Source organism: Poecilia reticulata, linkage group LG16 (assembly GCF_000633615.1).
Source record: "Poecilia reticulata strain Guanapo linkage group LG16, Guppy_female_1.0+MT, whole genome shotgun sequence".
Taxonomy (NCBI): domain Eukaryota; kingdom Metazoa; phylum Chordata; class Actinopteri; order Cyprinodontiformes; family Poeciliidae; genus Poecilia; species Poecilia reticulata.
In genome coordinates, this window is record NC_024346.1 from 3155505 (window position 1) to 3170611 (window position 15107).

At 36.9% G+C, this 15107-nt stretch overlaps 1 protein-coding gene across 2 annotated transcripts; it reads right to left on the reverse strand.

Moving 5' to 3' along the window:
- Positions 1-634: 634 nt before the first annotated feature.
- Positions 635-4886, reverse strand: hapln2 (hyaluronan and proteoglycan link protein 2). Of its 2 annotated transcripts, none has more exons than XM_008430822.2 (6): positions 4606-4886; positions 4323-4428; positions 3392-3757; positions 3096-3212; positions 2822-3004; positions 635-2294 (listed from the first exon to the last, which is right to left on the reverse strand). In XM_008430822.2, the coding sequence occupies exons 2-6, from the start codon at positions 4414-4416 to the stop codon at positions 2017-2019; spliced, it is 1038 nt and encodes a 345-aa protein (XP_008429044.1). In that variant the 5' UTR covers positions 4417-4428; positions 4606-4886; the 3' UTR covers positions 635-2016. The 2 variants fall into 2 exon arrangements, with proteins under 2 accessions (XP_008429044.1, XP_008429043.1); XM_008430821.2 differs by having other exon boundaries at positions 4323-4447; positions 4606-4885.
- Between the last annotated feature and the right edge of the window lie 10221 nt (positions 4887-15107).

Sequence of the window (15107 nt, forward strand, 5' to 3'; positions counted from 1 at the left end):
TATGCATGGAGTTTCTTAGCAGGCCAAATGATATATGACTCACATCTCTTCTAGCATTCTCTCTATAGGTTTCTGTAGGCACCACTTATGTTTTTTTTTCTCATAGGAATTGAAGGCATGTGTTTATTTTCACGCTGTAGCTTTAGATAGCTCAACCATGTTTTATTCCGGTGGACGTTCTGAAGAACTGATGCATATCAGGCCAGTAGGAGTTATCTCTATGTCTGGATAACAGACTGTATTCTGACTAATGTTTGCTTTGTGTTTGAATTTGCCAACATGGTTACCTGATCCAGAAACCTGGCCTGTCAGATTAAGTTCACAATGTCAAACTCATGCTGGTCACCACACCTGAAGGAAACTACGACTGCTCCATTAAACTCCAGATCTGGCAACGCAACTGTTCCTCTGCTGCAGGGAATAATGGGCATAATGACAAAGCTAGATGATTCAATAAATCATTGATTTTTAAAATGTAATGCAATTTGTTTAGATAAAAGTACCAACAGTACTGGACAGTAGTGAACCATGTGATTGTTCTTTCAAACTTTGACTCTTCTCGTCTTTTGGTGCTTTTTAAATTCTGCTTTCCTTCAGACTTTATAGTGTCTTCTTTTAACCTTTTATCTCACTAATATGGAGGATCAGCCTTCTGTTCTTTATTCACTTGCAGTGATATAATTCCTCTTACGTTTCTCTAGGGTTGCAGAGTTCTGACTAAATTGGGACAACTTTTCCTCACTTCGAAAAAGCACATATTCTGAATCAGATGCAAATATTGCTCACATGATTATTTTCTTCATTTTAGAGAAATGCTGTAAAACATCAATAATAAAGATCATGTTGAATGTTTGTTTAATTAATGAAAGGACAATGAAGTCTACATAAAAGCAATGAAAAGGCAATAATTTTATAACATAACTGGAATTTATACTTTTAAGAGCGTTATACTGTTGATTTTAACTCTATGAAAATGATTAAAATTGCTGTGAAGAAATAAACATGTGGTCCCCATTTATCACCAAGCAGCAAATACTTTATTGCCTATAAATAGAGAATGAGATAAAATTGTTTCTCTTGGATGGATTAATGAAGCTTTAGATGTTAGAAATCAGACATTCAGGGCAACACCTGTCACATTTGAATGCAGAAACAACAGGAGGGGTTACATTGAAACTGTTTAATCTCATTTGTAACCAACTGGTTTTGCAAGTGAAACTTTTATATTCTCTCTAAAGTAATGTGAATTTCTGCTTAACTGTAAATGTTAACTTAATTCATCTGCAGCATTTAGAAGAGTTCCCAGTAAATGTTAGTCAAGTCAGAGTTTAGCTCCTGCACTTTGCACCTGGATCAATGTGAATTTGACAGTTACATAGTTTGATCCAATTACAGTGAAGAATGTTACCACCAGATGATGCCAGTCAGCCATTTGTGACAAACTGTGGACTATATCTTGTCTTGATTGAGAACTTTTGTGCACGAAATGACACCTGGATCAAGTTAAGTCGTTTTTCATATTACTTAAAAAAAAAAAAATCACACAGATGTATGAACCTGCCAAAACTAATGCAAGGATTCACACCAAGTCAGAGAAATATGCTGAATGTCACCCGGAATCCAATCCAATTTTTTACCTAGATAGTTGTACAAAATCCTGCTAAATATTAGAATAATTAAAATAACATTTTATTGTGGCAAACACCAAAGAGCTTGTGACCCTAAGTAGAAGCAATTCTAAGGTTAACTTATTGACAGTTGTTGTTTGTTGTAAGTTTATTCATCCTTTAATAAGCTCACAGGAAGCAAGACAGAAACATTACATGCATGAATCACCAGCTGGTTTCCGCATCAGTGAAGAAGTTGTTATAAGCTGAGTTGATTGTTCATCTGTACTGTTAAATGTTTCATTTCCTCAACAGCGTCTGTCACCTTTAAAACCTCCATTGTTTGCCACCATTCTCAAGCTTGGATGCCAAGTTCTTCTTACACTGATTTTGTCTTTTATAACAGTTGTTATCTGTAACAATATGCTCCATAAAGGTGAGTTGTTTTGCTGGGGAATCCAAATGTGCGGACGCCTGCTTCTTGGACGCCTCCACAGCGTTTCCTGGGGCTGGCGATGGGAAAGCGTACGCTGCCGTCTTTCAGCCAGCCACCATTACACTGGTCGTATTTCTGGAAACGCCAGGCGGCATAAAGCTGGCCGACCAAAGCCAACGCTGATCCCTGACGTTTGCAGGCGTGAACTGCCTGATCGTAGGAGAAAGATCCGGTTATGTAGAAGACAGAGCCTGTCACCAAGAAACAGACACAAAAACACAGATTGAATTCTGCTCAAAATTAAAAAAATATGTGAATACTTTTATTTTGACTTTCGTTGTTTCATGCTCATTGTTTTCCACTAGTGAACGTTTCCCCTAATTTATTAGCTGCTTATTAAACGTTCAGCTATAGAATTGGATACATTTTTCAGTTAAATAATAATCTTTGGATTGGTTTGTGTCTTGACGGTACTATAAAAATAAACTAGACAACACACAGAACAAGCCATCATTTAACTGGTTTGCAATAACTTGCAGAATTTGGCTTCTTTTGTTGTTAAGCTCAGACTTGAAGTAACAACCAACCTTTCAAAACCCACCATGTTCATCACACAGCTGCAAGGAAGCATGGGTTACGTTGGTAATTGTTCAAATGTTAATTTGGACGTTAACACTGAATTTGTTTTGTTTCACAATTATTATTACATCAAATGCTAGCTTATCTCCCCTTGAAGATATTGGGGTAGTCAGGACAAAAGTTTTGTTTTCCAGCTCACCAGGTATCTGGGATGTGAAGCAGAAAGCATCAAACCGATCATGGTTCTTATTTTTTGGCCCATAACTGCGAATGCCTGCAGGCAAGTTTCCTCCACAGACGGGTCGAGGATGAACGATTGGATAATGGACTGTTCCATCATGAATCCAACCTGCATTGCACCAGTCCAACCCCTCCGTCCACGCTGCCAGAAGAAGTGGGTTATTGGTTCAAAGCCAAACAGCACAAACACTGCTTACATGAGGGTAAGAAATGTTTTGGGTTAATGGTAATACCTCTGTAAAGCTGGCTGTAGGAGGCTAGCATGCCATCTTGCTCAGCACAAGCCAGCTTGGCTTCAGGGAAGTTGAATTTGTAGCGTCCCTGCTGACTTTGATATGGGAAAACCACACCTAGAAACGAAGCCCCTGTTTATGTTTCCTGAGCCCTGATAAAAACACTCCCTCCATGCAGGTAGAAAGTGCATTTCAAGACATTTGAATCCCATTGCACTAAAGGTAAAACTATCGTCAAATGCAGAAAGAAAAACTTTTAACATTATCAACAAATACTGGTAGTAGTGGTTAGTTACCTTCGATCTTCAAAGTGATGACAATGTTCTCATCCTCAATGCCGTTTATCAGCTCACACTGATACCTGCCATCGTCTCCCAGCTCAAGATGGCTGAGCAGCAGGGAGGCGTCCATGGTGTGAGCCCTCAGCAGAGAAGCCCGCCGTCCAAGAGGCCCATATGGCTTAAAAGCATTAGCATTTGATATCATTATGATATTCTGCTGTCCTAAATGCTCAGGGTCCAGCTTTGTCCATTTAATCTTGTAGTGGTTTGGTTTGATTCGGAGGATGCATGGCAGCGTAACGTTATCTCCTCTTCGGCCGGCCACCTCTACCTGCACAGGAGGCTCGAGGAGATACTGAAGCTTCTTTGGTGTTGATGGTTCTGTGGGGAAAATAACTCAGTCCTAAATATAGGCATTAGGTTCAAAAATATTTTATTTTGTGTATTTAGCCAATGAAAAACATTTAGGACATGACGTTATTCCATTATTCCTTTTATCATTTAACTGTTAACTCAGTTTTGCACAACTTTTATTGTAACTTTTCACAATTCTTGTATTTTTTCTATGTACTCCATGTTATGTAAGGCAAAATTAATTTTTGTCTACTGCGCAATTTTGTGACAAAAATTTTAAGAAACAAATCACTAAATTAATTAAACTCTTACTTCTTAAAAATGTGTTTTCCCTCAGATAGATTTGTCAAAGTGTTTGTTGTCTGATTAACCCAAAGTAACGGTTAATATGAATGTCTTACAGGTTCAATACACATTTCAAATGAAAAAGCCGTCATATTACACAAGAGAAGACTTAAAAGTTTGATAATATTTCAGTTAAACTCAGACCTGATAATAATGTATGACGTTCTGTTACATCACAGCATTAAATTTGACATAATCGGACACAGTCTGAAGTAAGAGTGGTGATGAAATAAATAAAAAACTGTACCTGCTCTGTGGGGGTTATATGAAGCTGCAGACTGGATAAAGCAGCTTAATGTTATAACAAGAATCCCAGGAAAATTCCCTCTTATGGGTGTCATTTCTCTCAGCTCCTGCAGTTCACAAGAAAGCCTGTTAAATAGATTGAAATTTAATTACACATCATTTCTATTAGGAGTGGTTGAATAAACATTGAATCCAGACTGATTCAATTTAGACATTTCTTATTTTTAACAATCAAGAATTCTATCAACTAATTTTCTTTAAGTTATAAAGAAAATTGTACAAACCTGTATTCTTGATTTGGTGTCCGATTGCCCAGTCAGCCCCCAGTGCTGTCCGACATGACAGTGATAAACGTGTCCAATTCAAAATAATTGGAATATTCTTAACCTATTCCATTCAGTCCATTCCTTATTTCCGCTGTCTGCTTAGTCCAAATGCTGAATGTTCATCTGTCTTTAACTCTCACTTCCGTCCCCTTCTTTCCTGTCTCTGGTCATAAGCTCCTCTCTGTGATTAACAATGTGTAAACAGGACTGTTGTCCTCTCTGCTCCAGATGTTAATGACCAAATGACGGTCTGACATTCATAAGCTTTCTTTCTGTGTCTTGTTGTCTAGGAAAAGTGACAAGAGTTCAAGCAGAAAACTGTCTAACTAACGGAAAAGACAAAACGGGCCCTAAATCTATGACAAACTGTGGGGAAATTGCAGTAAATGATTTCAGGCAAACTACTAAAGGTAAAACTGAATTTTTAATTGATTTATCCATGAGGGGAAAGTGATTGGACTCTCAATTTTTGAATTTTTTTTGAAACAGCGAATATGCTACACATAACCAGCTTTTTGAGCTATAAGCATTTCAGTATTTGAATGCATAAAAGCAGAAAACAATGTACATATCCTGAGTAGCCAGTTTGATAGAAAAGCAAAACAGTGTAAAAGGCAAAGCACTGCTTTTCTTTTCAGTGAGTTAGCTAATTTGACCAGAAATGCTCTATAACTCCTGTTTTCAATACTTTTCAGACATGAAATCATTGGTGATGTATTAACTCTTTGCTCCATTTCTTGTGTTAACTCATTGAATCTTGCAGAAACTGTCCAATATAAACATAGCAATGGTTAAGACTCTCAGAAAAAAAGAAGCTATTGCTGGACATTAGGTGGAACAGATTGTGTTGATTCAGGACTGTGAAACAGAACACATACTGAAAATCATCTTTTATGACAGATTCACACAGATGCATGTGTTGGAACACAAATCCCAATGACTAAGATTACACATTTTGCATCCACAGTTCTGTAACACTACACCATGCATATGTGCAATAGCTAATTCTTTAGCAGTAGAGCAGAAACTAGGCAGAAAGGGAAGAATAAATGACCAAGGAATACACCACTACAATGTGCATTTAGCCATGTTTGTTTTTGTCCTCCTTGGTTTGAGGCATAGCTGGAGAAGATGCTCTGTCGGATCTGGTTTCCGCTGCCTCTATTCCCTCCAGACACAAAGGCGCCATTATGAGAATCACCCCTTCAGTGCAGGAGCAGCAGGCGGTGAACATGCAAAAAAAAAAAAAAAAAGATGCAATAATAGGATTCCTCTGTTTTTGCTGCTGATGCTTCTCCATTGTGCCTCATTATCAATGGGACTCTTTCTTGTCCTCCAATTAGTATTCAGACAAACACCTCTTGGTGACAGTGGCCAACTGCTCCAAGAAGGACTCTGAGATAAATCCAACCTTTTACTTTTCAATCACAATTTTCTTCAGAGGACTAACCCTAATTATCCTGAATGGCAAAAAACAGGGTTAATAAATAGAAATTCAAACTCACAGCTTTCTAAACTCTGATGCAATGTACAGTTTTAGATTTTCATGAAAAAAAATTAAACAGCAAACAGAGTTTGTTTCTTGATCATTTTCACGCTGTCAAAAATTATGTTTGACTTAAAGGGAAAATTATGTATTGTGTTAAACAACACAATACTTGTGTTGTTTAAAACTATTAGACTGCAGAATAATAATAGAGCTTCTGGTTTGATGTTTTATGTTCTCAAGAGTGTATTGCTACCTTATTGGTTTAAAACATGTTTTTTTCATGGACAGGCAGCAGAAACATTGCCCTCTACTGTTCACCTTATGGTGAACAGACAAGCCAGTGCAACTTTTCTAACATTTTATGCCCAATTTTTTAAAGTCTCTGATTTATTTCCAGTGTCATTCCCAGTTAAAAATGTACATGTAAGATTGATTTGAGATACATAAATTGTCATATAAAAGGAAAAAAAAGACTGATTTCTGAATGCATTTTTGTTGAATCCATTACTTGTGCAGTTGGTTTCATTTCCATCAGCTCTCTGCAGCAGCTTTTGGTTCTCAGCGATGTATTTCAGCCTGCAGGCAAATTCTCCCTCTGACTTTGTGACATTTCATTTCAGTGTTATTGATGACTATGTTGTTTTTCTGAAAGTCACTGGTGATGCAGGTGCTTCATCAAAACGCCTGTGACACTGGAATCAAGCTTCCCTTACTCTCCAATTATGGTTTCAAATTCAAAGTTTGTTGCACGTGGAATAGATAAAAGGTGCTGTGATACATCAGTCCATCCTAACTAATCGCTGACTGACTGAACGTCCCATTTTCAAGTAGATGACTGATGCTGATACGAGAGCAGGTTTCCCCGCCTTCAGCCCTGATGTAGCATCAGCCTCCACAGTGGTGGTGCATCAGTGCGTGACTGTGTTGACAAAACCCTGTGACAAGTGGTGGGGTCATAAACTCACCACATGACTTGAAGAAAGAACATCTTGACAACTCTGAATGGCCCTTCTTCCTCTTGTGGAAACATGAAACCCCTAAAACCTTTTAAACATTCCAACAAATTCTCCTGAGGATTTCACCAAAGGTGTTTTAGGTAGAGACAGATTTATTCTGACAGTTTGTGTAGGGCGACCTTCTTATTCAGCAAGCAAATACCTTTATAACTGTTTGAAGCATAAGTTTCTGTTGCTTTTTTATGTAGTTTATCAATGCTTAGAATAAACACCAGTGTAAATATTACAGTAACTGGAATAACATTTAGACAACCCCTGACCTCAAAATTCAATATGGCTGTCATCAGTTTAAAACATTCAGCTAAATGCAGCAATAAATTATTTTAAAAACATTTAAAGTTAAGATGTTTGTGGCACTTAATACTAATTGGTAAAATCAATCATTGCTCTCAAATGAAGCCTTGCTTCTCTCTGACACTCATTGTGGCCATTTTGTGTATTTTTTATATGTCAGACTAGTTTCAAAGGCTCCCTTTGTGTGTTTTTTTTTATTTTTATGTGGTACAGTTTATGTGGTACCTCATGCAGTTTATGTTGGCATAGACATGAAATATGACTCTTCCCAGGTTTGTCTTCCTTCTTTTCCAGGTGTTGTGAAACACCCCATCAAGGAAACCCTTCCAGAAAAGTCTTCACATCGTTTAGGAGCTCACCACTGTTCTTCTTTTAGCTAATCTGTACTGGTTATAACATTTTCGGATATAAAGAAATGGTTTAAATCTACGAGCAAACCAAATCACAAATTAGAGCCTGAAGAAACAACTCATGTTTGACCTGTTGTCCTCTACACAGAGTGATTTACTGATGGGCCTGTTGTTCCTCAGCCAATCACTTTGCTGCTAGCTTAGTTGTGTAACACGTGGATGAAAGTCACACGGGTTGATAGCGATCTAAGTGCAGATACGGGAGAACGATATCTTTATGTTTTGCCCTGTTAGGCCTGCGGCGCTTCTACAATCCTTCTTCTCCAATGAAGGCCTCAACACACAAGAGTAGCAGAACTGTGACAATTTAAGCACCTGTAACTGAACATTAACAATAAACTTTCAAGATGTCATAGCAGTTTTTATCTAAGTCAAATTGAGTCAAGGTAAAAGATAACTATTCCATTTCTTTTGGGTTTTATGTGTTAGTTTTTAAACAATTTCTGGTGCCTAAGCAATTTCTCAAATTAACACTGACTTTATATATCCCACCAAGTCATTATTTAAATACCATAAATGGAGCAGAGATAAGCAAATCAAAGTCAATTTTTTGTCTTTTGTTGGTATAAACAGATTAAACAGCAGTCAGGTGCAACATATAGCAGGGTGGAGCAGCGTGTGGGGTAAAGGTAAAGTGATTACCCCATATGAGGCAGATGTTTGGGATGTGATTTTATATTGCCCTGGAAATACATTCATACCCGTTTCATATCCTCTCACATTCCAAGCGTGAACTTTAATAGCTTTTATGTGATACATTAGCTACGATTTTATTTGTACGGACACAATTCTGTTGTATCTTTTTTAACACAGTGTTTTTATTTCTTTCTTGCTAGAGACCCTGCCTTTGCCATGTCACATCAGTCCTGCCTGGTAAAATTAAGGGAGAAAAACATAAAGCTAAAATAAAATCCATAATAAAGAGTACAGAGTAAAGATCTGATTTTGATGTGTTTGCATCATTAATCCCTTTTCCATAGAATGTTTTTTTTCTGCTTAATTTTTAGAAAGATGTTGTCAGGAAATGCACTAGAACATTAAGCTAAATGTTTCCTTTATGCCTGTGTTGGTGTCATTTTTGGCTGCTTGTTTAAGAACCTTAAGAGTGCAATACTCGTACAACCTCCAGTTTTTCTATCAAACTGTTGCATAACATACAAGTTTAGTCTCGCCTATGTATCTTCTTATCTGGTGCCGCATTTCTTGTGGTCCCTGTGTTGTTACTATAGATGTCGTCCTGCCTCTGATCGGTAGATTGCGATTGTGTTATCACAGGGGCCCTGGAGCCAGCCAGCTGCACTGATGGAGTGACAAGAAACACCAACTACTGTTAAACTATCCGTGGAATCCACACTTGGAGCTTTTTGAAACGTGTGGGCCACAGCCAACATGTCTTCATGCTCCAAAGACAAACTGGTTTCTTGTCTTTCATGCCCTTTTTATGCAACAATGATTTATAGTAACGGCTTCTTTTGATTTAAATTGAATTGTCAACTGTCATGTTGTCTGTCAGAAGTGACAGTGGAAATATATACAAATTGTTCCTATGCAAGAAAGATGACAGATGAATTATTTTTTTATTTTCTTATCCCTTACATTTTTATGAATACATTATTTGATTACTAGTATCAGACAACATATTAGACACAAAACATCTATACATTAAGTTCTAAGCATGTTAGATGTGTGTTATAACAATGTTTACTTTTAAAAAATTATCTCATAATAGGATTGCACTTTTGCAAAGTTTAGAGATCTTGAGTAACAGAAATGAGATAAAAGACAATTTATTGGGGAAAACTGAAATATAGCTTTGAGTAAACTGTACCTTCAGGAGCTGGTGGAAAAGAGAAGCTGCATGCCTGTAATTCTTTAGGTATTCTAGATTTTATATAAATAAAATACCAACCCGACCCCGGATAAGCGGAAGAAAATGGATGGAGGGATGGAAAATCCATCTATCATTACATTTTAAATTACTTTGCTAACTCTAACACCTTCCTCCCATAATCATGTTTACATTCAGCCATTGTTTCAGACAGGTGTTCATTTGAATCTGATAGTGAGTTAATCCAGTGAAAGGTAAGCTGTGAAGGTGGCTAAGATGTGGATTATCCTCTTGTTTTTAGTTAGGGACAATGTATAAGGGTTTATTTCTGCTTTGGTTGAGTTAAAAGTGTTTTTAATGTATTGTCTAAACATTTGAGGTAATACATGGTTAATGCATTGCTTATCTGGCTGAATTTATAGAAAAATCAAAAACATTTAATGATTGTCAGAGACTTAATAAGAGAACACACAAACCTTTAAATTGTTTTCTGATGACAGCAATTTTACCTGAACATTAAAAAATTTGTTACCATAGTCTGAAAGACGTGAGCATTAACTTATCATTCAAAGACCAGAGTATCAGGGAATCCAAAACATTATAGGAATTAGCAACTATCATCTATCTTGAATGCAACAATGAAAGGACATCCTGCATTTCTACGAGACATCAGGTGTCGACCACGAGTTCCTTCATGTGAGTCTGGAATGACAGGAACTTTTGGCATCCGTTTGGCTTTTGAAAGAAAAAACACCTGTGATCGTAGCCATCAATGATAGATTTAGAGGACTGCTTAGATTGTGTTATAGATAAGGAGGGAAATTACAGCAAAGAAACACTTTACATGCAGAATCATCCTGCATGTGCTACAGATTATGACCCAAAAAAAGTCAGATCTTCTCAATTTCAACATTGTTTTGGGGCTTGAACGCTAATATGCCCTTGCAATACCTGAGTTTTATATTTATATATGGTTATTGCACCAAATGAGGAAGCTATCTTTTTACCAAAATACATAATGCAAATGTATAGATCTTTTTTTTTTATGTATTTTTTTTCAGAGACCTCAGCGACTTTTCTTTGACAGAAAAACATTTCACAAACTGACTTTAAATCAATGAATTAACATTAAAGTCAGTCAGCTTTAAATTAATTTGCAGAATTGATCACTAATAGGTTGTAACTGGTAGATTTTATGCATGTCTGTTCAATATTCACAGGTTTCATTATGAGGCATTAGGGCAGGTGAAGGGTGATTTCATGTAATGTCAAATGGCTTGAACATTGTTGATGCAGGTGTAACCTTTTATAATAACTGCCACTGACGAAAAACCTCATTTTGCCAGAAAAGTCAAGATGAGGCATGTTAAGGTTTCTTCTACATTATTAGTTCAAAGCAGTTGAACAGGTTTCATGTAGCGACATGATCCCTCCTGAATGGACTTTAGGGAATAAATACAGAATTAATTATGCCCTTCCCTTTCATACATAGACTGGGGAAACTGGACACCAAATCAATTCTCCCCATTAAACGGGAGCTTTAGGGTTAAACTAAAAGGATTTGCATGTATAAGTTAGGATATGAATGTTGGTTTAATACACAGTGAAGCAGGATGTAAAGCACCAGGCTGTCGGTTAGCTGAGAAACTGACTTCTTGACAGAAAGTAAAGCAAACAGGAGGATTGAAAAAGGGACTCTTTGTTCCACTTAAATTCATCACATTTCTCTAAACTGTGATTGTTTAAATTCCTCGGAATCATAACAATAGAGGTGTGAGTAACATATCTTATGTTACTTAAGACAGGAGGAGGAGGAGACATAATAAAGCATATTTCAGACATAGGCGCAACAAAAAACCCTCCAGTAAGTAAATACTTAAAGCAAAACACATGTAATATGTTTTACTTACTTTCATTGCTCAATAGGAAGAAACACATTAACAATAAACAGTTTGTTATTTCATTACTTTGGCTGAATCATGATAAACTGCCACCTTAAGCCTTGGAAATCAACGTAGCTAAACTGCTACATTGCTTTCATAGACTTGGCTCCTTTTTCTGTCAAAGGTAGCCAATATTTCAATTACATTTAGCTCTAACTCTTACTTTAATAGGAAGAATTTGAAACTGGAGGGAGCGACTGAGCGTTAGCACTAGCCGACAGCTCAGTATGGGAGCCGAGAGCAGAGGGGCTACTGCAGCTGACAGTAAAAAAAATAAAGTATGCCTTTATTTCTTTTCTTATTGTCCTCAACGTAGAGCCTTTAAAACCACAAAATAAAATCTGAATATTTTTCTAGAAAACTCTGGTGCTGACCTTAGTTACGATACTTCCCAGATATTCAATTTCCACATATTTAAAGGTTCTCAGTCATCTAGGACATGAAAAAACCATCAAAAATAAAAGTTTAAAACAACTTAAGTTATTATTTTAATAACACATGATTTGTATTGAAAACAACTGCAATAAATCAATATTTATGAGGAATTTTATTAAGTGGAGTTACTTATTAAAACTTGTTTTTATTTAGACCCTTACGTTTATGTAAAGGCAGAGATTTGTAGCAGAGATTAGATCTGTGACTGAACCAAACTCATATCTAAGCAACATTTGAATCTTAGTTTGACTTCTACAGGTCTCAACAGGTTTACTGAGAAAAACACTTTTGTTATTCAGTGCTGCTTACTTGTCATTTTTGATGGTGCAGCTTGAACACACAAAATGTTTCTAGGATTTACATAGGGAATGGTTGTTTTGCTCATTCACTTATTTGGTTCTGAATTCGATCTCCCACCCTCCCATTTGTTTAGATACTTCCAGATAAGAGCCTGTGCAAAATCCTTATTTCCCAACTTCCCTCACCGGCCACCTGAGCAGTCGTGGGGCGAACGTTTACAACTTAACCCCCTGCAAAGGTCTTTAATTTCAAAGACTTATAACTCGATTCAATCATATGATGTCTTTTTAACAATGAACACCAAGAGAGCGTGGGCGCGTGAACTGGGGCTGGTTTTTGATGATCATTGGTGGGAGGCTGTCCTGACAGCCATTCACAAAACTTCTATATGTGCCCGCCTGAGCTTGATACAGTTCAAAGTGATATTCAGATGTCATTATTCAAAAACCAGGCTGGCACAGATCTACCCAAATGTGGTAGACGTTTGCGATCACTGTGGAAGTTCACCCTGCAATCTTGCACATATGTTTTTCTCATGCTCAGCCCTCACAAATTTCTGTCAAATTTACTTTCACACCATGACTGTTGTACTTTTGAGAACTATTGACACTTCAGCTCATACTGGTATCTTTGGTCTCCGGGAGCAATATAATCAATACTCCGCAAGAGAGTTGGAGGTGATTGGTTTTACATCTATGATCTCTAGGCGCCATCTTCTCTGTAACTGGAAATCAACTAGAGCTCCATCCAGCACAATGTGGATAAATGAGGTCAGGTCCCTGTTGAAAGTCGAGAAAATTAGATATGCAAAAACTGGAAACTTGAACAAATTCTACTCTAAATGGCAACCATTTATTGAGTTTGTCACTTCAATGTAGAAATATAAATCCCCCAGCTTTTCCTTCTTTCCCTTTCTTTCTTTCTTTTTTTCTTGTTTTTTTCGTTTTTCTTCTTTTCTTTTCGGAAGTGCACATGTGTGTTTAGGTATAGGCCTATATATGCATGTGTACATGTGTATGTGTTTCTACTATAAATTTCATTTCACTATGTTTTACTACTGGAGGTGTTCTGTATGCGTTCTTTGTTCCTGAAGACATGCATCTTAAAGTCAGTGCTGTAAACAGTTTGTTTAAGCTCAACACTTTTACGCCCTGAAATATGTAAACACCTTTGTTCCATATGCGAAAATATCAATAAACATATGAAAAGAAAAAAATCCCTGTTTATGGTCCCCCTCCAATAATGAGATGGGATCTATGCCCTTGATTTCAGACCAACCCAACCAGCGACTTTGCCAGTAGATGCTGAGCTGCCAGTGTCACTGGTTTGTCACTGGTTTGTCTTTGCTGATCAAAGTTTCCACCCACACCTTGCTACAAAGTGACCTGCACAGTTAATGGTCTGTGCTGTTGTGGCTTCAGTCTGATTCTGCCAGTAAACTGACAAAATTACAGAGAACGCAACATTAGGATCATGATTTCCCAAACTCACTGAAGAGTAAGGAACAGTTTTAATGTTGATGAGAATATTTCCTTCAGGCGGATAAAGGACACATTTGTACTAATTCATTAAGCAATGTGCTGCAATAGAACTTATTTCAACTAAAGATGATGAAGCTGTATCTGAACAAACACAGAACATCCCAAATTACATACTACAACCCAGTCAGAGAGCATGTAATGAAAGCTCTTAAGTTTTTGAAATGCTTAGATCGTGTTTTACAAGTTTGAACAAAAAGCATTAGGAGAAAATCTGAGATTTGGGTGTTAGTTGTAGTGACAGCAACAGTTTAAATAGAAGCAACGCTAAAATGGCCGACCTGTCTGGTGTACCCCAACCCATGATAGCTGTCGCCATTCTGTATAACATTCTGTACCTTTCTACTTCAGTATCTTTCCTTCTGCAAACCTCTCTTTTGCTGAATTAGGGAGAGAAATGCTCAAATCTCACATATATTCAAATTTATTGCATATTATTTTCTTAAGACTTCATATTGTAACCTGTTCCTATTGTCTATGGTTCTTATTACCTCATGATGTAGTCAAATTTGAATAAATATGAGATATTATGACTTCTGATCAGACTAAAATAAATCTGATAACTTCATACTAATACAATATTTAAGTAATATTGAATCAACTCAATCACCACTCCTTAAAGAAAGTTACAGAAACAGATGTAAATTCAAAATAGTGCTTCACTTACAAAGCAACATATCTGTCAGTCTGTAAATGAAGCCACCTCTATTATTGTAGTCAGCTTTTAGTCACCATGTGTCTCAGTGTTGCTATAATCACAGAGAATAACTTAGCACCCATTGCCAGTCTTGACAATCATAAACGGTTCCTAATAATAATCATGTAAAATGCACATTTTGATTGGGAATCCTGAGCAAGAGCCATAAAATGTGTTGCTTGGAATTTATGGAAAAACACAAAGCAGTAAAGTCAAAGGAAAATTATGCATAGTTTTCTTTTTTCTTTTTTTAAAATAAAATTTTAAATCTACAAAGTTATCTGGAACGTTCAAAATGGATTTTTTTTCACAATCAGCCCCATCTATTTTTTGTGTTTTTGTGAGCTACTAGCTGAAATGTGGTCACCATTCCTAAACCTGTCCCATCAAAAGTATAATTAACAAACTGAAGGTGAGTTTAGACACCTTGTCACAGGGGGCGGGACTAACTTTGTCTCCACCTAACTTGGCCTGGTAGGTGTGACCCAGCTTAACAAAATCACATGTGAA